This window comes from Grammomys surdaster, unplaced genomic scaffold, assembly GCF_004785775.1.
Source record: "Grammomys surdaster isolate TR1022 unplaced genomic scaffold, NIH_TR_1.0 126176, whole genome shotgun sequence".
Lineage (NCBI taxonomy): Eukaryota > Metazoa > Chordata > Mammalia > Rodentia > Muridae > Grammomys > Grammomys surdaster.
In genome coordinates, this window is record NW_021620983.1 from 6,986,325 (window position 1) to 7,008,779 (window position 22,455).

Consider the following 22,455-nt stretch of genomic DNA (forward strand, 5'->3'; position numbering starts at 1 on the left):
GAAGGGTGGGCGCTGAGGACTGGGCGGCGGGAAGGTTTTTACGCGCGGAGCGGCTGACAGGTTCGTGAAAGTGCCGGTTCCGGCGCGTGGAGCCGAGGCTGTCGGCGGGGCGGATAGGAGCCGGGCGTCGTCTCTGCCGTAGCCTTTTGGAGCTCTGGTCGCCGCAGCATGCGCCTCTGCCTCCTCTTGTGGAGCCGGCGGGGTGGAGGGATGCGCTCAGGGTTAGCGTCCGTTTTCCTGATGACAGCGGACCTGGTTCATGTTTTTGACTGACTCTTCGTAACTTAATTAGTGCTTTAATGTATTTCGTGCTAAGATATCTTTTGCTATGAAGTTACCTAATTTGGGCAAGGGGCAGGTTTTTTTTTTTTTTTTGGGCAGCAAAGTCCAACAACAAAAAAAAATTGAAATAGTGGGAGGAAATGGATTCAGACTGTATCTCTCCTAAACGAAGAGAGCGCGTCTGTTTTCAGATTCTGGAAAAGGCATTTTTTGCTAGACTGTTTACAAAAGTGAAGAGAATCAATCTCTGCCCTGATAGAAGAGGATCTAGGAAGTGATAAGGAGGTGCTCTCATACACGAGGAAGGAGGAGTCTTGACTTAAACCCATTCTTAAATGTCCGTTAGTTTTGTAATCAAGGCATACTTGTCTTAACAGTCTTGTACAGGAAGGGTACAAATTCGATAAAGGAAACAGTTCAAGTGAGAATAGACAAATGCAGAATCTGCCTTTGGAGAGCACTCTTAGATTTAGCAAATATAAAATTAAGCAATATGTAACATGCTTTGAAACGTTTGTTTTTGTTTTTATGTAATAGTGACATATTGTCATTGAGCAAAAAAGTTGTTCATAACAGTTCATGAACACATGAGATCCTGACTCCTAACACAGAAAACTAATAAAAACACCGGCCCTAATAAAAGCCAGTGTTCTCACTGAGCACAAAATGACTTTAAAATTAGCAAACTACTGAAACTTAGACAGGCTGAAAACCTAAGTTCTTGCAAGGGAATTTTGGGCAGGTTACACACCTACCTAAATAATTAATAATAATACAAAATTAAGCAAAATATAACACACTTTCTAATTTTGTTTTTGTGTAAGGGTAGTAGATTGTCATTGAGCAAAAAAAATGTTCATAGCATTTTGGGGAAGTGAAAATTCAGGCTTAAGTTTTAATCATTAAATTTTAATATAAATCATGTTTTCTTCCATCTTTAATTGTCCCAGATTCTTTTAGGCCAATAGAGTACTGATAATGTAAGTGAGGAAATTTTAGAGAGAAATGGAATAAGTTCCCTGTAGAAGAGAGAAGGTTCTGAAGATGACTTGCTTAGAATACTAATTTCTTTTAAAGATGCGTTTAACTGTAACTCTCTAAAGCAAGTGTGCAGTGAGCTGCCAAGTGCTTTATTTATTCATTTATCCATTTATTTATTATTATTATTTTTAAATTTATCCTCATTATTATTTGTAAGATGAGTCCTGCCAGGCATGGCTGTGCATGCCTTTAGTTTTAGTACCTGGGAGGCAGCACCCCAGTTTTTAAGTCAGAGAGAAAGGCATAGAGGAACAGTGTGTCATGTTGCTAAAGTACACATGGGCCTGGTGACACAACTATTTAATATTCGGCCTTTTGGCTTTATCACTTTGCACCTGTAGGATATTTGGTGAGTGTTGTTGACATTCTATCTGGCACTAGCGTCTGTAAGATTTTTTAAAAAAACTATATTGCTTTATAAGTTTTTTGTATATAATAGTGACAGATTGTCATTGACTTGAGCATTACTGATAGTATTGATTTCGTTCAGTTTTTGTTTTGTGGTGTCGGAGATTAAACTCATGACCCTGTATAGCCGAACATGCTAAAGCCAAAAGGCAAAGCAAGCAGAGCTAGGACATAAGAGAGCGGAGAAAGGTGTATTGCCATCAGGAAGCAGGGAGAACAGAATCGTTTTGAAAATGGTGCTCTCCAGGAAGAAAGGAGGGGAGAGGAGTGGTTAGGATGACTGTTCATACGGGGCAGGAACATTGGAAAGGTTCCATCCCTCCACATACTCAGTTTGCACCAGAAGTGTGTTGCACAGGCCTCTGCCCCTGAAGATGCCTGCGTTGCCTAGTCACTAATGCCTGTGCATGCTAACAGGACCTGTGCCAACCGAAACAGTATTGCTGGTAGCATCTCACCATGTCTGTTCTTTCACTTCAGAAGGACGTTTGGATCTCCGCTTCAGTTTTAGAATGGCATCCGTCTCAGGTCAGTGGATGCAATTGTTCCTTGCATGTTACTGTCTTTCTACTTTGATTTGTTTCTTTGATTAAAATGTTAGAAAAATCTTGATTCTATGAATTTTTTTTAAAGCTACTTTATTAATATACACAACAATTTCCCTTGTGAGTACTAGTAAACAGACAGGTCATGAATGATCAGAGCATCTCCACTGTGTAACTGTCATTGCTGTCCATCTCCAGAACCTTCTCACCACCCAGATGGCTGCTGGTCCATAAAACTTCTCGTGCTTGCTTCCTCCAACCCTGGAGAGTTACTCTTCTTCCTCTCTCTAAACTTGTTTAGGGGTGTTATACGCAGGGGTGTTTGTCTAACCTCATATGACGTAATGTCTTCTTGGTAATGCATGTCCAAGTATAAAGTAGTTCTCCCCATTAATGCCAGTGATGTTCCATTGTCTGTAATGTGCTGTGCAGTGTTTTGTTTGTTTATTGATCTGTTGTTGAATAGTTGATGTTTCATTTTGTATGTGTGTGTGAGTGTGTGTGTGTGTGTGTGTGTGTGTGTGAATATGGGTATATGTATGTCACAGCATTTGTAGAGAGAGCAGAGTCAGTTCTCTTTTCACCGTGGATTCTAGAGCTGGAAATCAGGCCATCAGGCAAGCGCAGCAAACATTACTGCTCACTGGCCATCTCTCTAGTTCTTTTGAGTGTTGGACCTACTGATGAAATGGTAATTTTATGTTCAATGTTTCGAGGACTTGGTGCTGGTTTGCACAGTGGCTGTATTATGTATGTTCCCATCAGCAGTCCATGAGGGCTCTGAGAATAATTTTGATTGATGTCTTGGAGACTGAGGGCATACAAAGAAGAAAATATAAATCACTAATAACCACACTGCTCCAGTTAATATGAACACTAAATGAACACTAATTGGCACCAGCTTTCTTAGCTTTCAACCACAGTTTTAATGGTTTGTACAGGTTTTGAATGTGATTTGAAAAAACAAATATAGACTCCAGATGTGGTACTAACATTTTTATGATTTAATAGGTTTAATTTCTTTCATTAATTTATTTATTCATTTTACCTCCTCGTCTCTCTTCCCCTCCTCCCCGTCACACAACACCTGAAATGTGTGACATTGTTTTAAACTGACCTTACATATTTGAACTTTTGGACTCTCTCGCCTCTCTCTGATAGCATAAAAAGTGCTACAGTGGACACATTGAGATCTAAATCTTTATGTGGCGTTCTGAGTAGTGCCTTAAGTTCTCAGAAGCAGTTACTCCGTGGCTGACCTTCCTCAGGTCAGTTCTCAGTGCATTGATGTATTTCTCTCCATTGCAGGTTTTACGTGTTCAGACTGTGTTGTAATATCAGATCTTGTGCTTGGTTTGATTGATGGGTGGCTGGCAAGGGCAGGGAACTTTTAAACTAGGATGGTTCTCTAATCTTTTCTGGGGTGTAGTGGTTATGGCCTGCTGCATGCTACCCTACCAGTTGGGAAACAAGATTGAATTCTCTTTAGAAAAACCACTCATAAGAGTTTTTCACCACCACACACCACACACCACACAAACAGGCATACAGTGTTACAGTTTGCCTAAATGCAAGTGTGGATATATGACCTAAGTTTTTGGCTTTGGTTTGTTGCTTTGTATTCGATAGGAGAAAACCCTTTGTTAACTTCAGCTTGGGACAGTGTTAGAATATCTACACATGCACCATAAACCTAGGAACACTGGTGTGTGACCCACGCTCCTCAACATGCTCTTGAGATGGAGTAGCAGCAGAACCCCCCATGCTCTTGGCTGTGTTCTCCTTTATGGGTTGTTGACGTCATTCACTGAGTGATTACTCTCACCTCCTGAGATCTGTATTGGAGAGGCTAGCTTTAGAGATAGTAGCACTTTGAGTACTGTCTCAGCCCCCAGATTTTCATACACTCTTGTTCACCAGGACTTTGCGTGGGGTCCCGCGTGCTGACTTTGTTGCGTAGGTTGACACTAACTCCTGGATCAGGCAGAATTTGATCAGAGAAGCAGAAGTGCCAAGGCTGTGAAAAGGATTTACTGCAGTGACTAACCCTTACTTGACCATGGGAGGTAGTTAAGTCCTCTCTCGATGTTATCTGTGTGTCAGATTAGGTCTGAGGTGGCTGAGAGGCGTGCAGGGCGAGAAGAGGTCTAGACGTTGGGTGAGGTAGGTAAGCCCTCTCTCGATGTTGTCTGTGTGTCAGATTAGGTCTGAGGTGGCTGAGAGGCATGCAGGGCGAGAAGAGGTCTAAATGTTGGGAGCAAAGCAAAATGCTCTCTGTGAAGATGGACCACTAGTTCTTAACACATGACATGTCCACGTCTCAGCTCTCATGTAGTTCAGAAGGACACTGTCACAGAGCTGCTGTTCTTGCATGCACCCTGGCTGTGGGTTCAGAGACTAAAGGAGAACAGGCTCTGGAGGCCCTGCTGCTTTCCTGAGCTTACCTCATAGCAGTTCCATGTCAGGAAGGTGATTAGCCCTGATCTGACACTGATCTAGATGTGTAGATGTGGAAAGAAAGGTTTCTGTTTCAGTTCTAAGGTCTAGTTTTCTAGCACTGCTTAGAGTAGGGGATGCTGGGCAATGTAGTTTCACCGTAGCTAAGGCAGCACAGCACAGATCCCACCCCTTGGCCTCTGACTTACTTAACTTACAAATGAAGGCAGTGGTGCAATCCATTCTGCCATGACACTGTTCCTTGTGGAGCCTCCCAGAGAGATCATAGATTGCCTTTATTCGTCTCAGTCACAGCTTAACTAGGAGGGTAACTACTAGTAGTTTGTGTTAGATATTTGGGAAACAGAAGAGGAACTAAGAAAGTAAAACCAGAAAGCCACAAGCATGGCCAATAGGCAAATCACAAAGAAAAGGAGAAAGACATGGTGTGCGGTCTTATTTCTGGTGGTCAGCAGTCAGAGTTGGTGTTCAGAGCTGCCTTCTCCAGCTTCCTATGTGAGCTGTTTCTGGTTTGTTTCTATGTGAAGACTTCCCTTATTGGAATGCTTATTAGAGTTGCCATTGTCACTTTGTAATAGCTTAACCACAGAAATATATGGGGATGGTGGGAGGTGCCCGATGAACCCCTGTTCCAGATATAGCCCTTATCTCTATGGTGTGGTAGCGACCCACCTCCTCCTTAGTAGTCACAGTCACCTTCCCCAGCCAGCTCAGCTGCCTCATGCCTGTTGATTTCCTAGTGTCCAAGTGCAGGCCATTGGCTTCTGTTTTTGAGCCACTGTTCTTTTCCTTGGTAGAAGCATCTTCCTTGATACCCAGATCATCAAGACCAGCAGCCTCTGAAGTTTGAGGGACAGTTTAGCTAGTGGCTCATTCAAGGTCTGAGTAGGAGGAGCAGCTGCTTCCTAATGTTGTGAATTGGGCTACAGGAGAGGCATCAGTACTCACTACTGTGGACCAGACTATGTGTCTGTCTGTTGTCTGTCTGTCCGTCTGTCCCTGTCCCCCTCCCCCTCCCTCTCTCTCTTTCTTGAAATGACTTTTTGTTATTTTCTCAGGGCAGCTACTTCTAAACATTGAGGGACATGATTTGATCACTGAATTCCCTAGAATTTCATGTGCTGTGCTTTGAAGTAGTTTGTGTAAAATATGAATGTGGTCCATAAGGCATTTTGTAAATAGAAGTCTAGTGGATTCCACAGAGGCAATTCAGGGAAGGCAAGCCCTTGTGCAGTGTCTAACTGAGTAAGATACACGCATCACAGAAGCTTCCAGTGTCTTGTCAACTTGCTGCCAGTCATCTGGTCTTCCTCTTAAGAATGATGCCACAGAGGAGACTCAGTGTGTACTGTCTGTAAGCTGGATGCTGACCAGATTAGTCTGAGCGAGTGGATGTTAGTGCTGTAAGACGGGCAGCTTGTTCTTGCCCTTGTACAAGAATGGACTTGGCTGATAGATATCTAGATGGTTTTATCCACTTGATGAATTAGCATTTTCCTTATTATTAGTGGGCCTTCACAGAGGACTCAAGTAACTTCACAGTTATGCCCATGTGGGTTTCCTACACAGTGCTCCCAGACCCTGTGCTACTTTCCCAGGATCCTCTCTGCTCAGCCCTAACCACCCTGTCAGTTTATCCCTGGCAGTGGATCATTGTGGATTTGTACTGAGGTACTGTGAGAAGCAGTAAGCACTGACAGAGGAACTGCAAACCAGAACTCTCTCCGATTTGTTTCTCAGGGCTCCCTGCAATAATCATGTTCATTTTCAGACTGTGCCAGTGTGTCACACAATCTTCTCCAAGTTGAGCCTGGATTGTGTTTTTCTTCCTCAGTCTAATAGAGTTTCGGTGTAAGGTACCCCCTGAGAGGTCATGAGGTCATGAGGATGATGAGGGGGCAAGATAGGCTTGTACCTTTCGTTCTTGCCTTCACTTAGAACTTGCTTGAGCTCACTTTTTCATAAGCTGCCTCCATTATGGCCTGGATGGTGTGCGTTATGAATGGATGTGCTAATGGTAGGAAGCACAGGTAACGCACTAACTTAGTTTCTTGTAGTACTTAGGACTAGCCACAGTTGATTTCAGAAGGAAGGTAATAAGCATCTGTGGAGAACTGTGGACAGAAAGGTGTGATGACACATGACTGTAATTTCAGTATTAGAGAAGCTGAGTGAGGAGGATTATAAGTTCAAGGCCGACCTGGATATGTCAGTGAGACTCTTTCTCAGAATACAAAGAGGACTTGGTCTGTAGGTTAGGGGTGGAATGCTTGTGTGGTCCACCAGAGGTCCTAGGTGCAGCGGTGCTGAGTTAAAATAACAATAACAACAGTAAGCTATGTGTGGTTGTGGGAGTTAGGTAGGTAGCGGTGCCTGGTTAGCTCTGACAACAGTGAGGCTACCGAGCATGGGAAAGTGAGGATGTGCTCGGGCCTGCATGGGTGGGCTGCGTCCTGTAGGATAAGCCAAAACTCAGGAGGATTCATTGGATGCTCACTGGGCTTGCATCAATGTGCCATCACATCCAGATGCTGTGTCCTGCAGAAGAGCCAAGACCTCAGTCACGTACATTTGCAAACAAACCTACCCCAAATTTCCAGGAACACGGAGAAATTGCAGCAGGCATTGCAGAAGCTGGCTTCTGACTCATGGGAACAAAGAGCACCAGCAGATCCCTGACCTGAGTGAGATGCAGGAGGACCTGACCCCATGCCTAGCATCCCAGTGAGAACCTGGTGGCTGCCTCATTTCTTCCCTTTAGATCATAACTACAAGATTTAATCCCATGAAGAGGCATTCTACTACACCATTACTAAAGCACATGTGAAACCATTAGCTTTAAAATTTCCCTCACTTACCTTGATTTGGTATCACAAAGATCCTCACTGTGATTGGATACTTGAGTCAGTACTTGACTTGAATAGTAGGACTGCATCCTGAGGCTTCATTAAGTTCGTAGCTGTGTGTTGTAGAGCAGGTTATCACAGCACTGTTTGTCATTTCACACGTTCCATCAACTTGCCTGTGATGATTGACAGGCTGTTATCATGCACTGCCTCAGTCCAAATGTGGAGGTGTTTGAGAGGTAATGGCTCAGTCACCAGCTGGCTTGCTTGCTTGCTTGCAGAGATTTAGGTGACTGCTAGACCGGTTCTGTGTAACATGATGAGAATGGCAACTGTCGTTTATTACATGTTTAGCTGCTGACCAGGGCCCGTCCAAAACTCCTGTGTGTTGAACCACTGAACTTTGCCAACAGTACTTTGGTCTCAATAAGTGCATATTATGGACATTTGGTAGAAGGGGACATCGAAGCACTGGCTGGTGTTTCACATAGATCACTTAGCTGGGAAGCAGACGAGTCCCAGGTCTCTGTGACACTAGAACGTTCTTAGCCCTCTGCTCTCCTACTTTTAGACTTGTAATTTAGACAGAGGGATTTTCAGGAACCAATAGGGAACCTCACGCTGTTGGTTCTGTCTCCCCTCTCCCCTTGCCCCAGCTCTAACAGAGGAACTGGAGTCCGTAACCAGTGAGCTCCATGCAATTGACATCCAGATTCAAGAACTCACAGAGAGGCAGCAAGAGCTCCTTCAGAGAAAGTCAGCCCTGACAAAGAAAATCAAGCAGTGCTTAGACGGCTCTGCTGCTGAGGCGAGCGGTGACTGTGACACGTCACCAGCTTCGTGGAATAAAGAAGGTTTGCCAGTCTCCTGCCTTCTGATTGCTTCAATCTGGAATGTCATCACTCTGGATCAGTGTGTACCAGGAGATAAAGCTGTCTGCCGTGGGGAATTTGCAGGCAGATATTCTTCATCCGTGTGCTGTAATATTTTATATGTAAACTTGAAATTTGGGGTTTTATTTTCTCTGCACATGGTCTTAGTAGCAAGCATCAGTGTCAAAAAAAAAAATGGATATCAGCTAAATTTTTAAGCATTAACTAAAACAAAAAGTTAGCCAAACCCTACCCAAACAGATCCTGCCCCTTGGTTTTTGTTTGTTTGTTTTTTTGCTTTTAGTTTTCTTTCTTTCTGAGACTCAGTCTTTAAACCCTGCTGTTCCGAAACTCACGCAGACCAGTTTGGCTTCCGAGTCAGAGAGATCTGACTGGCTCCTGAATGTCTGGATTAAATGCATGTGCCACCACACCCAGCCCAGAACAACCCATTCTTAACTGAAAGTCTTGAATGAAGGGCTAGAAAGATGGCTCAGTGGTTAAGAGCACTGATTGCTGGAATGGTTCCCAGTGCTTACATGGTGGCTCACAACCATCTGTAATTCCAGTTCTAGGGTCTATAACACCTTGTTCTATCTAGTCTCTGAAGCATCAAGCACTCACATGAAACTCAGACATATATGCAAGCAAACACTCACCTATAACAATTAAAAACTGTTGTACAAAACATTTATTATTAAATTTAATGAAATACTTCAGGAAATTATAATTTGGTATATGTGTGGAGATTATTTTCAGTACTTATCTCTAGATGCAAAACATTTACACCCAGATTCCAGAATTTAAGTTAATTCGTGCTTGACGTTTCAGCTATGAACTCCTTAGCCACCACTGACTGTCCTTCCTGTGCCTGCCTGAGCACCGCCCTCCTTCATGCATGCTAATTTTCAGTTATTGGCAAGTGTTTACATTAGGTTCTGATGTAATAACCATAAAACAGTCACTATGCTTTGTTTTGACTACTTATAATAATTACAGAATTGTTATGAACGTTTTGATGGTTCATAAATATTAAAAGTTTTATGTACTTTTGTGATCTGTATACATTCTGGTAGCTTTATGTGGAAAGCAGCCATTCACATCTCCTTTACACTCTCGATCCTTGTAATCTTTTTTAGCTTATTTTTCTCTTTCTAGATTTTCCGTGGTCCGGAAAGGTAAAAGATGTGCTGCAAAATATTTTTAAACTGCAAAAGTTCAGACCTCTGCAGCTGGAAACCATCAATGTCACCATGGCAAGAAAGGATATCTTTCTTGTCATGCCCACAGGAGGAGGGAAGAGCTTATGCTACCAGCTGCCTGCGCTGTGCTCAGATGGTATGTACAGTAAGAAGTGGTTGATGTGACTCGAACTCACGCCTCACCAGACTTTCCATCCACTTGTTATCAGTAGCAGGTATTTACTACCATGGCTCCACAGGAGAAAGAGCTTATGTGAGGACGGACAGAGAAATGGTGAAGTCAGGGTTGCGCATAGAGAGTTCACAGTGCTTATAGGCATACTGGTGGGCTGCAGTGGGGGGAAGCATGCAATGAGATAGCTCTGGGCCAGGTGAGCTAGCCTGCACTATGCAAATGCCTCCGAACCCACCACAGTGAACTATGTCCTCCCAAGTGGCATGGGAGAGAGGAGGGCTGAATGACACCTGAAACCAAGAGAAGGAGGAACTTGCAGAAAGCTGAGGCTGGACAAGGACAGGAGAATAATCAGGAGGGTGGCTGTGATTAGCCTAGGGATAGGAGAGATGGGAGGGGCATTAACCTCTGGTGGCTGCTGGCAGAAGGTCACACAAAAACCAGGACCTGAAAGTTAGGCTAGAGGCTGGGAATAGTCTTTGCCCTTGGCTATGAATTTAGGTAGATCTGGCATGTGACCCAGACAGCAAATGTTGAAGTGAGTGACTGGAAGCCGAGCTTCTGGGGGGGGGGGGCTACTCTGGAAAAGAATGGCTAACGAGGAAAGGAGAGCAGTCTTAGTCTGTCTGATGTGCTGTCTGATGTGCTATACCACACTGTCTTAGACTGGATAACTTATAAATAACTGAAGTTTATCACTCACAGTTCTGGAGCTCTTGGAGGCCAAGACCAAGATGGTAGCAGATTTCAAGATGTCTATAGTGGACCTGTTCCTCAGATGTGGCCCTTTCTTGCTGCATCCTCAGATCATAGGACCAGTCCCTTGATCCTTGTTTATTGGGACATTAATCCCAGGCCTCACCTTTCCTGACTTACTCTCTTCCCCAAGGGCTGTGCTCTTCGCACCATCCCAGTGGGTGTTAGGTTCCAACAAGAATTTCAAGGTTCAAGGATTCAGACCATCATGGTTTCTGACAATGGGGACATGACCATGTTTAAGTGTATTGAGTGCCTGTCCCTAATGAGGAAGAAGGTGAACGTGTGAGAAAGAGAAAGAGAGTAACAGACAGGGCAAGAGCCCTCTTAAGGTCCCTGCGTGAGTGCCAGGTGACTGTAGGGAACAGAGAGTGGAAATTGAACGGTGGGTCACTTTAACAGCTCACAGCAGCTCACACACGAGGAGTTCCTTCCGTCAGTCACTGCGCTACTCACTGGTTTTCACTCAAGCTGCCTGCCTGCTGTGGAAAGTGAAGGCCACGTGTGCCTGCCACCCTCAGCAGCACAGGCTATGTTCTTTTGGACAGCTTTGAATAATTTTTCCCTGATACAACAATTTAGTATGTATGTTATTTCATTGAGGTTTTCTATACTGCTTGTTAAAGATGGTAACAAATTAAAAATACTAAAATGTGTTTCCATAGGATTGAAGAAAGGTAGAGATTTATGTTTTCTTTTAAAAAGTACTTTTTTTTTTTGGTTTTTTGAGACAGGGTTTCTCTGTGTAGCCCTGGCTGTCCTGGAGCTCACTCTGTAGACCAGGCTGATTTCGAACTTAGAAATCCACCTGCCTCTGCCTCCCAAGTGCTGGGATTAAAGGTGTGCGCCACCACTGCCCGGCTAAGAAGTACTTATTATTTGAGTTTTTCTGTGTGTGAGTGTATATCTGTGTCCACATGCCTGAGCTCAGAAGAGGCATTAGCTCTCCTGAAACTAAAGTTACAGATGGTTGAGAACCACCATGTGCTGGGAATTGAATTCCAGTACTGCGTGAGACTCAGCTCTTAACTGCCAAGCCATCTCCCCAGCCAGCACAGTGACTCTTCTGTTTTATTTACTAGCCTTACGTTCATCTTATTTGGTCATTTACTTTGCCCACCTCTCTTATTACTTGAATTGATCAGTCTGCATTGGCAACTGCCTGATTCTAGGCAGGCCTGCAAGGTGCAGGAAGCGATGACCTTAGTGCACTGTGGTGGGATGGAGAGTTGAAAGTAGGTTTTGGTTTGTTTTTCTCTTTTAGGTTTTACACTTGTGGTTTGCCCACTCATCTCTCTTATGGAAGACCAGCTGATGGTTTTAAAACAGTTGGGAATTTCAGCTACTATGTTGAATGCGTCTAGCTCTAAGGTATGGGAGCGTGGTTTGGGTTTTCAGATGTGAAGTCTTAACCGATGTGGGAGTCTCACCTGCATCTGAGTTGCCTGTAAGGTATAAACTCTAAGTGCTATGTCAGGAGCCTCGGGCTTCTGCTCACAGCCTAGTATTGGACACTGTCTATTTTTTATGCCCCGTGAATTATCAATGCCTGTTTTTACTTATAAAGATAAAAACACAAACCGTGAAAAGCCCCAGGATCTATGACACATGAAGTCATAGAGTTTGGGTTCCGTGTCCATGATAAACTTGTTGGAAGCAGCAAGCTTATTTATTCTCTTAGGTCCGCTTCGGTCCTGCAGCAACTCAGAGCTTAGTGCTGTTGGAGACTGCATTCCACACGACAGCCTTTCTCCTGTCTAGCACTTTGGAGGAAGCATTTGCTAACATGTTTTGTTACGCAGTATAAAAGCAAGGAGGGACTGGGGAGATGGTTCCGTGGGTACAGTGCTTGCAGCATGAGGGCAGCCTGAGTTTAACTAGAGACAGGAAGCTCCCTGGAGCTTGCCAACCAGCTAGCCTGTCCAGTTGATGAACTCATGGCTCAGTGAGAGGTTGTGTCTCAAAAAAATAAGGTGGGGCAGATAAAGGAGGAAAGTTCACTCTGGCCTCTGATGTCGACTCCATGTAAACATGTACACATGTACATATATATACACCACACAAAAATAGCAGGGAAGAACCTTGAATTGTGCAATCTATCTCAATACAGAAGACGAGTTACTAAGAGCACCTATGTGTGGACATGGACTATCTTACCGTATCTGTAGGACTGACCTTCCCAGCTGTTCCTTGTAAATTCTGTTATGTCTTCTTTAAAATACACAAATGGCTGCCATTCTCCACCTATACCTTAATCCCTTGATATTCATAGGAACAAATCCCAGGCCTCATGTTTTCATTGTAAATTTTTTAGTGTATAGGTCTTGTTATTGTTTTGCCGTATTATACTTACTTGTGTGTCAGTGGACTAGGGCGTGGACATTGCCATAGCGCATACACAGGTGGAGGTCAGAGGACAGCCTGCTGCAACAGTCACTTGTTCCTTCTGCCATGTGGACCCTCCCTGAGGATAAAACTCAGGCTGTCAGGTTTGGCAGTAGGCTCCTTTGCCTGCTGAGCCATCTTTCTAGCCCGTGTATGTACCTCTGATGAAGAGAAAAAAGAGAGCACAGTGCAACACTTAGCAATCTGTCTAAAATATTAATACTTAAAAGAGTCTACATATTTAAATGGGTATTTGATAACTTCATTAAATTAGTGATAATTAAAATAGCTAAGTAGTCTTGTTCATGAGTGTAAATTATAAATTTAATGAATGAATTTGTAAAACCTACCATTATGGCCCCAGCTACTGTATTTAGTTTACATTTTAGGTTTTATTATTAACAATTTTACACATTGTTTATTGGAGAATCTTGACACATTCATGTTTCTTTCTCTTTTTTTGCCAAGTGACTGATTTTTATCTTCAGCACTCTGGATGTGAGTCACTGAGACACTACTTGCACAGCTGCCACAGAGCTTACCTGAGGCATGGCTTCAGTTTTAGAGAGCCAGCGTCTGCTTCGGGAAGAGCCCTGGGCTGTTGCCCTTCTGTTGCTTTCTAGTAATGAACGCCAATTTTTCACTTAGTATCGTGGTCCACCAACTTGACTGACTCTACTCTGACAGTTTGTATTTTGTCTTTAATAGGAACATGTAAAATGGGTTCACGCTGAAATGGTGAATAAAAACTCCGAGTTAAAGCTGATTTATGTGACTCCAGAGAAAATTGCAAAAAGCAAGATGTTCATGTCCAGACTGGAGAAAGCCTATGAAGCTGGGAGGCTGACTGGAGTTGCAGTGGATGAAGTGCATTGCTGCAGTCAGTGGGGTCATGACTTCAGGCCTGGTAAGGATGCTTGCCCTGGGGAGTGCGTTCTCACTCTGCTCATCCCGGTGGAAGGGCCTGCCTCTGTTCAGACTGTCCGCTCATGGAGTGGGTACTCATTTCCTCTGCCTTCCATTCATTACTACAGCACCTTAGCCACTTGTTAGCCTGTGAGATGCTGTGAGATACATGCCTACTAGCCATGTTACATCTTGACTTTTTCCTAGTGATTGAGGAATTTGTAGGACTTCAAACTATTCTCATCTTTCTGGGTTTCAGTATACCACCCAGCGCAGAGAAGCTGAAGTTTAATGAGACATTTTAGTAATACTTCAGCTGCCAACATAATCCTAACGACATTCTAGAGAAAGTTACTCAGAATTGTTTTATTAAAAAAACAATCTTGGCTAGGGTGACTGATTGCTGTGCAGTCCATTCACAGGTATGGACCTGGGTTTGAGTCCCTAGGACCCATGTAAAGCTGACTCTAGCACCTCAGCACTTCGTGTGAAGATAGGAAGGACGATCCCTGGAAGCTTGCAGGCCAGCCTGCCAGGTGAATACAGCACAGTAGCAACAGCAAAAGAGATCTTGCCTTAGAGTAGATGAGGAACCAACACCTAAGGTGTCACTGACATCTGCATGGATGTGCTCACACATACATCCTACATACATGCACGTACACACATACACATTAGTAATTACTATTATTGTTGCTGTTATTTATTTTTTGAAACAAGGTCTCTGTGTAGTCCTGGAACTCGATATGTAGACCAGGCTCACCTTGTGTTCACAGAGATCTACTTGCCTCTGCCTCCCGTGGGTGGGAATTAAAGGCGTGTGCAACCACACCTGGCTACAATTTTAAATCGAGAGTTCCCATTCCCTGACCTTGCCCACTTTTCCTTCTGCAATTTTTCACTCAAGGACTTCCTGGGTCAGCCTGCTCCTCTGTTATGGGTCCCATGTCTTCCCCATGCAGGCTCTGGGTTGTAGTTATGGTCTCTGCTGCATTTGCCCTGGACTGTCACTCTTCTACTAGCCCGAATTGGGGTGGGGTAGTCACTTCCCTGATGTCTCTACAGCCGCACTGCTTTATACCGCCGATCAGCTTTCCATCAGTCAGCCAGTTAGCCCTTTAGTTGTCTGCAGTCCTTCCAGCAGGTTCTACCTCAGTGGTTTACACCAGTCAGCTCTTAGTGTGACACTTTCTTCTTCCTTGTTTACTGTCATGTAACAAACACTATTGAATTTCTTACTTTCCAATTTTTTTTGTCTCTTTCAGTTTTTCCTTAGATACCAGTGTTTTCTAGAGTTCTATTTTGTCTGTCTTTATCTTTCTTTTCTTTACATTTCTTCAGTGACAGTGGTCTTTTGGCCAAAGACTGATTGATAAATTGATAAATTTTAGCACTATTATCTTCAAAATATTTTTGTTAGATTTATCTATTGTGTGTGTGTGGGTGTTTTACCTTTGTGTATATTTATTCACCTTGTGTGTGCCCGGTGCACAAGGAGGACAGAAGAGAGTGTTGGATCCCCTGGACTGGACTGAGGTACATGTGGGTCCTGAGAATGGAACCCAGTTGAGCATCCAGTGATTTTATCCATATTGTCACTGCAGTTCAGCACTGCAGGTATCTGATTTGGGCCTTGTAATGAGATACCTTTTATCCAGTGTTTGCCTGTTCTAGCATCATTTGTGCAGTGTCTTTGACTTGAGAGTTGTGTGATGACCTCTCATATTTTATCAGATGGAGCCCTGCCGTCTTACCAGCTGGCTCTATTGTTCGTAGCTTCAAGGAAGTCTGCTTTCTTATGAGTGTTTCAGTGAAAATGCAGGCAGAAATCAGAGGTACTGTGAAAATGACAAGTAAATTGGTTATAAGACAGACTCTGCATAGCTGCAGGAAGAACTGAACATAGGGAATTCAGAAGGGCAAAGCGGAAGGACCAGCGGGTAACCTTAGAGCACTTTCCTGAGCACTGAAGGAGGACAGACCAGAGCTGGGAGGGCCACACATGGTATCAAGGGGCTTGCAGTAGGGAAGTTCATGGAGAGCCCTTTGTGAAGCCGTGACCTCTACGTAATGTCTGTGGAGCCTGCTAAGGTTCTAGCAGAGCCAATGTTGGTTGTCAAAGCTTGCAGTTAGAAGAGGAGTTCAAGGAAGAGTGGAAGAGAGCTAGGTTGGCTAGAACTTGTCAGGAAGATGTTCAAAGACAAGCAGCACTTGGTAGTGTACATGAAAGGAATTCTGGGAAATAGAATGAAATGGATTGGACAGTAGATTGGACAGGAGACCATACCGTGTGATCTGGCTCTCCTGAATGGTGTGCTGGGTAATGTCCACAGTGACTACTACTATGCACTCTGCTCCTTCTTGACCCAGTTAGTGAACTTCCATGTATTCTTCCAGACCTGACACCAATGCCATCTCTGAAATCTATAGCTCCTCAGGCAGTCACGTTCTCCTCAGTGGTCACAGGACTCTCTCTTGGCACCTACCATTTCCCACCACATTTCTTTTTCAGTTGCTTTCAAACATTTAAATACTGAAAGGGACTGAAGGACTTGTCATGATTGAATGTATGTGACAGGTACCAGTCAGAATGGTGTCTCAGAAGCATGTTCTTCCTAAAGCAGTGGCCTTACATTGTCTTCTGCTCTGAACAGATGCTCTTGAATGGTACCAGGTGGTAGGGTTGCTGATGATCACGCAGATGATGGATGATGGTGTCTTCCAGCTGTTCGCAATAGAGTCAAGTGCTCTGATGATCTCACTGTCCTTTGAGCCCGTTGTCTAACAAGTATACCACAGTGCATAGCTTGACAGCTTGCCTAGTGTCCCTTATTGCATGACCTCTTCTGGGGCGATCGATCACTGCTATTTACCCAGCTAGAGAAGGTAAGGGCATAAGAACAGTTCTACAAAACAAGTCCTGCTTAGTGAAGTGATGGGCTATCTAGTACTTACAGGTGCATGGGTGACTCATGAATGCTGGAGTCCTGGATAGAACTTACAGGCGGTTACACTCCTGGAGAGCCTCCCTTCTCCCACTGATTGCTTGCTTATGTAACCTCAGAGAGACGCCTTGTCAGTCATGTGAGTTTTCTGAGCCCGAATGGCCTGCCAGGAATGTTTCAGTCAAGAGGAACGAGCTGCACAAGACCTGCTTTCAACAGGGAATTAATGTGACCTCTGTCAAGAACATTGTTTCTGAAGAAAAGTGCAGCAAAGCCTCTGAATTCAGGAAGTGTCGGGCCTTCAAATTTAGTTATAGCTAAGTCTGCAAGTGAAATGAGGTGGCTGTCGTCATTCATCTGTGCTGTTAAAGATCTGACTCATTATTTCGCAGGGACAGACAGACCATTGTCATCTTTTTCAGATTATAAGGCACTTGGCATCTTAAAGCGCCAGTTTCCCAACACCTCACTGATTGGGCTGACGGCAACAGCAACCAACCATGTTTTGAAGGATGCACAGAAAATCCTGTCTGTGGAAAAATGTTTGACTTTTACAGCATCTTTCAACCGACCAAATCTTTACTATGAGGTATACAGAGGTTATACTTCTTCATTGTGTTTATGACATAATAACTTAGTATAAACAGTTTTAATGTTATGAAATAATTATTAGGACATTAATAAAGTTAGTGCTTTAGTTTATCTGTGTCTTGTGCAGTATAATCCACATTATGCTAAATAGAAAACTATACTGTGTTAAATGATCTGTCTTCTATATGCATTATGAGCAAGTAGGGTATATTTGCTAACTTCTTTCTTACACAGGATTGAGAGCAAGAAGGGGTGAAGCCCAGAGCCCTACTGATCTCTGTGTAACTGAGTAATAGAAATATAAATACACACTGATGAGTTTTCCAGTATTTCTCATGTGGATTTTATCTGATATATATGCTTGAAGGGAAAATATCCCAGTGACTTTCCGAATTCTTTCACGCTGCTTTAAGGACAGATTTAATCTCTGCATTTTCATTGCATCCGTACTGTGCTTCACATTTTTATTAAAGCATCAAACAATAGAAAAGCCGCCATCTTCGCAAATTACCTGCTGTTTCTATACCTCCTCATCTCTGGGAGATTAGGGTCTGAAAAATCAAGGAGAGAGGCTAGATAGAGGCAGGGATGCGTCAGATGGGTGAATCCTTTGAGGCCAGGACTAGTGTGACAGGAAGGGACACTACCCGAAGCACACCTCAGAGGTTGCTAGCAGGTACAACTTGGATGGCACTGCTGAGTCTACCCTTTAATGAGACAGCTTTCTGTAGGTTCGGCAAAAGCCCTCAAGTGCTGAAGACTTTACTGAGGACATTGTAAAGCTCATTAATGGACGGTACAAAGGACAATCAGGTAATGCTAAAAGCAAATCAACTTGGGGAAGAGTTTCAGAGTTTATGAAATGACATGATACCCTCCATGGTGATGCATGACTGGCACCAGAAAATGAGGTCACATTCATTCACTTGGTCTAGGAGGCTGTGTGTGACATCCCTGTCACAGTTGGAGTGAAGGTTGCCTGCTTTGCCTCCTGTAGAGTAGATGACAATGTCACGTACTGTTGACAAGTTAGTATCTGTTGTGTACTTCGGTGAGTGAGCTTCAGTATTCTGAGGAGATACAAGACACAGCGCCTTACAGGAGGGCACTGTACATACTTAGCAGGTGAAGGAGGAGAAGTTGGGAGCATCTGTCTCTGAGTTCCAGGACTGAGGGTTACACCAGTGATACTGAAGCCTAGTATCCTTCAGCACTGTCCTGTAGGGTGTTAGTAGAGAGTGATGGTGTTCTGGTAAAAGAATTCCTGAGTTAAGTAAATCTAAGAGGCTACGGCTGTGTGTTCCTCCTGGCGGGCAGGCCTCCACCCTTGGGCTATGGCTACTCCTGGAGATGGCAAGTTTAACCACACCAAGGCAGATGATTCAGACTCAATCTTCACATCATCTTACAGAATTTACATCAGATTAAGAAGTGCTGTGTAGTGGGGATAAAGTTGCAGAGAGAAGAGAGGTCCTGGGAACCCCAGCTGGTGGCTCAGGGCTCATTTCTGTTTCTGGCAAGCTGTATATCAAACCTTGGATTACACCCAACAATCAGTATGTGCTTAGGGGCTTGGGATTTTTATAACTCCTTTCCCCTTTCTGCCTTGTAATTTTTCAGTATCTTGAGCATGTTACAGATTAAACTCCCAGGAATTTGACCTGCATATGTATCTAATACTTGGCTATATTTTACTACAGGAATCATATACTGTTTTTCTCAGAAAGACTCTGAACAAGTTACCATTAGTTTACAAAAGTTGGGAATTCATGCAGGCAGTTACCATGCCAATATGGAACCAGAAGATAAAACCAAGGTTCATACACAATGGTCAGCCAATGAGCTTCAGGTTAAGTATATGTAGTTTTTGAAAGCCTTATTTACCTTTAAAAATATTTAAATGACTTAATTAACAGACTGATATTAACACATTTTAGGTGGTAGTGGCAACAGTCGCATTTGGCATGGGAATTGATAAGCCAGACGTGAGGTTTGTCATTCATCATTCAATGAGCAAATCCATGGAGAATTACTATCAAGAGAGTGGGCGTGCCGGTATGTAGGTTCCCAATCCAGAAGTAATCTCAGGGGGCTTTACAGAGGATGTGTTCAAGAATCCTGAGTTTTTAATACTTGTTTTTAGGTACTAAGTTTTAGAACAAGTCTTTTTAAAAATTAGATTTATACGTATTTATACTATTCTTACACATTCTGTTGGGATGTTAAAAATTGTTTCTCATGTATTGTAAGATATGATGTTAATGTCTGCCATTATAATTTTTACTTAGTAGATTCACATGTACAACCAAAATAAGTGAACTGCTCATGGACATTCTTTCTATATTAACAAGCTGATTTTTGATGAGCCTCTTTATAGTCATTTAAAGTCCCCAGGGTAGCTCGTGCAGATTAACTTCACATATAAAAACTTCTAGTAGTATTGAGAAACTCTGTCAGCCAATTGACGTATTTTTGCATGTTCTGGGTTTTTAAAATCAATGATGCAATCCCAAGCTTCCTCAAAGCACAGGTCGCGATGACTCCAGAGCAGACTGTATTCTGTATTACGGCTTTGGAGACATATTCAGGATCAGCTCGATGGTAGTCATGGAGAATGTGGGACAGCAGAAGCTGTATGAGATGGTGTCATACTGCCAGAATATCAGCAAGTGAGCCCCCTGCTTCCCTGTACCGTGTCATGTGTTGAGTACCTGCTGAATACACTGCTGGCAGTGCTGGAGAGCACTGGAAAGGCAGATGCCTACAGTGGCACAGCCCTGGACCCCTGACTGTCTTCATCTCAGAAAAGACACCGTTTGTCTATGAGATGATCCTCAAGGCCAGTCTGTTGAAGGTTATGAATGAAGCCTTTTCCCCCTTGGCTCTGATGTTTAGCTGTCTATAGTGATTGTGGAAAGGCATTTGGGAAAATAGACATTTTGGACTGAAGTTCTGACAAGTCCATTCATCCTGGTTATGAGTCACCGAATAATCCAGGGTGCGGTTAAGTTTTTCATTAGGAAATACATAGCAGTCTCTGCTTACAGCACTCAGCTCCGTGGAGGCCTGGGGCCTTGACCATCCTGTCTTATTACCTGTCACACACAGAACAGCTCAGAAGTGTTGAAGTAAGCAGTGACCTGCTGGTGATAAAATGGTATTTGCTTTCCAACTGATGCCTCAGTAGTCAAAGGCAAGGAGAAGGTGAAAATTTCTTTAAAGGCCCAGGAGACTTCTATGAAGACTGTTTTCAGATTTAGTTTAAAATATAAGAAATGAGTTCATCATCAAGACATTCTCCTCAAAGTGAGACAGATAACTTTTGAAGCAGTGGTTGTCAACACATTGCTGGTAGACTAGGAGCCACTTGAGATTCGTTGGGTGGGTTCATTGTTGTCACAGGTCCGTAAGTGGCAGAGGGAGTAGAGGTCAGTGTGTTGAGAGAAGACTGAGTTCACGGTTGATAGCTCTGAAGGTGGAGGGGCCAGGAACCAAGGAGTATGGGCAGCCTCTAGAAAGTATTAAGGGCTCAGAGACTACGGCTTCCAGAAACATCCAGCCTGCCATCACCTTTACTTTGACACCAAGATTCTTTTTACACAGTGGTGAGATAATATACTTGTGTAGTCCTAGTCACTGCATCTGTGGGACTATTGTGGCAGCAGTAGAAAGCCAGCAGGATATGTGTGTACTCGAAGCAGTCTGGAAACTTGGTTAGATGAGTAACTTCTCTCTCATGTGCCTGCAGGTGTCGTCGTGTGTTAATAGCACAGCATTTCGATGAAGTGTGGAATGCAGACGCCTGTAACAAGATGTGTGACAACTGCTGTAAAGACGTTTGTAAGCTTGTTTGTTGTTTTAGACTCTTGAAAGGCTAAATGCAGTGAGGCTTCATGTGGGAAGGTTAGACCCTCCAAACAGATTGAAAAGACAAACTGATAAGAATTTTCCAAATTCAAAAGTGATACAAATCATTGAAAACACAGGTAGGTCAAATGTGTATAACACATTTTATATTGCTATATTGAGGGCATCACATTTTTAAAGAAGTAAGTTAGAATTCCTCTAAAGAGAAATACTATTACATAAGGAAAGTCAATCTCTAGTACTTCATAGTCTTTGTTCTTGGTCAGTGGCTTATCACAGTACAGGAACCCATGTCCTGGTGCTGTGTTCTTGAGAAACTGGACTGACACGGGTTCTGATGCTTCAGTGGATGGTCTCTGCACTTTTAAGTTAAGAGCTGCAGACACTGATTTACTAGTTTAGAAGGCTTTCTTATAGAGACAAGACTGACGTGATCCAACGTGTAAGCCAGCATGCTAAGTCTAGTATTTGGGGACTTGTACTTAGAATGTTCTCTCGGAGCCCAGACTGGCTTTCACAGTGTGTGTGATGAGCAGAATGAGATAAGAAAGTAAAGAGCACTTTGTCCTGCAGTGCTCACCTCCCAGTGACGTCTGGCAGACACTTGTTACCGGAGCACACTTTGGTTTTTGATAGGTCATTTTCTTGACATTACCACAGTCCTTACATGTGTTTTAGGAACAGAATTTGATCTGGTGATAAAGCCTTGAGGAACACCCTGGTCTTAATTCTGAGCACATTAAAAAAAAGTATGTGTGAGGGGCCCGCAGTGCTAACTGAGCCAGTTGAACCAGAGATGGCTTCCTGCCCTCGCCGTTAGATCTCAGTTGCCCATCATGTTGCCCGTCATGTCTGTCCTTGCAGTGTTTGAGAAAAAGAATGTAACACAGCAGTGCCGAGACCTCATCAAGATTCTGAAGCAGGCTGAAGGACTGAATGAGAAGCTCACCCCCCTGAAGCTGATGGATGCCTGGACAGGAAAGGGAGCGGCCAAGTTCAGAGTGCCTGGCGTTGCTGCCCCGGCCCTTCCCCGAGAAGACCTGGAGAAAATCATCGTGCACGCTCTCCTGCAGCAGTATCTCAAGTACACAGCCCATTGGTCTTCTTCCGTGTCTTCCGTGTCTTCCACTGTAACTGGAGCAGAGTGAACAGCTTTACAGTTATTTGATGTGAAGCA

At 43.6% G+C, this 22,455-nt stretch overlaps 1 protein-coding gene across 1 annotated transcript in view; it reads left to right on the forward strand.

Annotated features, from left to right (window-relative positions):
- The window catches only part of Recql (RecQ like helicase), a 24,236-nt gene continuing 1,781 nt past the window's right edge, over nt 1-22,455 (forward strand). The window contains exons 1-13 of the mRNA XM_028757633.1: nt 1-60; nt 2,212-2,259; nt 8,236-8,433; nt 9,610-9,789; nt 11,849-11,955; nt 13,678-13,876; nt 17,243-17,409; nt 18,143-18,224; nt 19,112-19,260; nt 19,349-19,466; nt 19,942-20,080; nt 21,160-21,251; nt 22,143-22,362. Of these exons, the coding sequence (XP_028613466.1) occupies nt 2,244-2,259; nt 8,236-8,433; nt 9,610-9,789; nt 11,849-11,955; nt 13,678-13,876; nt 17,243-17,409; nt 18,143-18,224; nt 19,112-19,260; nt 19,349-19,466; nt 19,942-20,080; nt 21,160-21,251; nt 22,143-22,362 (1,667 nt within the window). The 5' untranslated portion in view covers nt 1-60; nt 2,212-2,243. The remainder of the gene's footprint in view (nt 61-2,211; nt 2,260-8,235; nt 8,434-9,609; nt 9,790-11,848; nt 11,956-13,677; nt 13,877-17,242; nt 17,410-18,142; nt 18,225-19,111; nt 19,261-19,348; nt 19,467-19,941; nt 20,081-21,159; nt 21,252-22,142; nt 22,363-22,455) is intronic.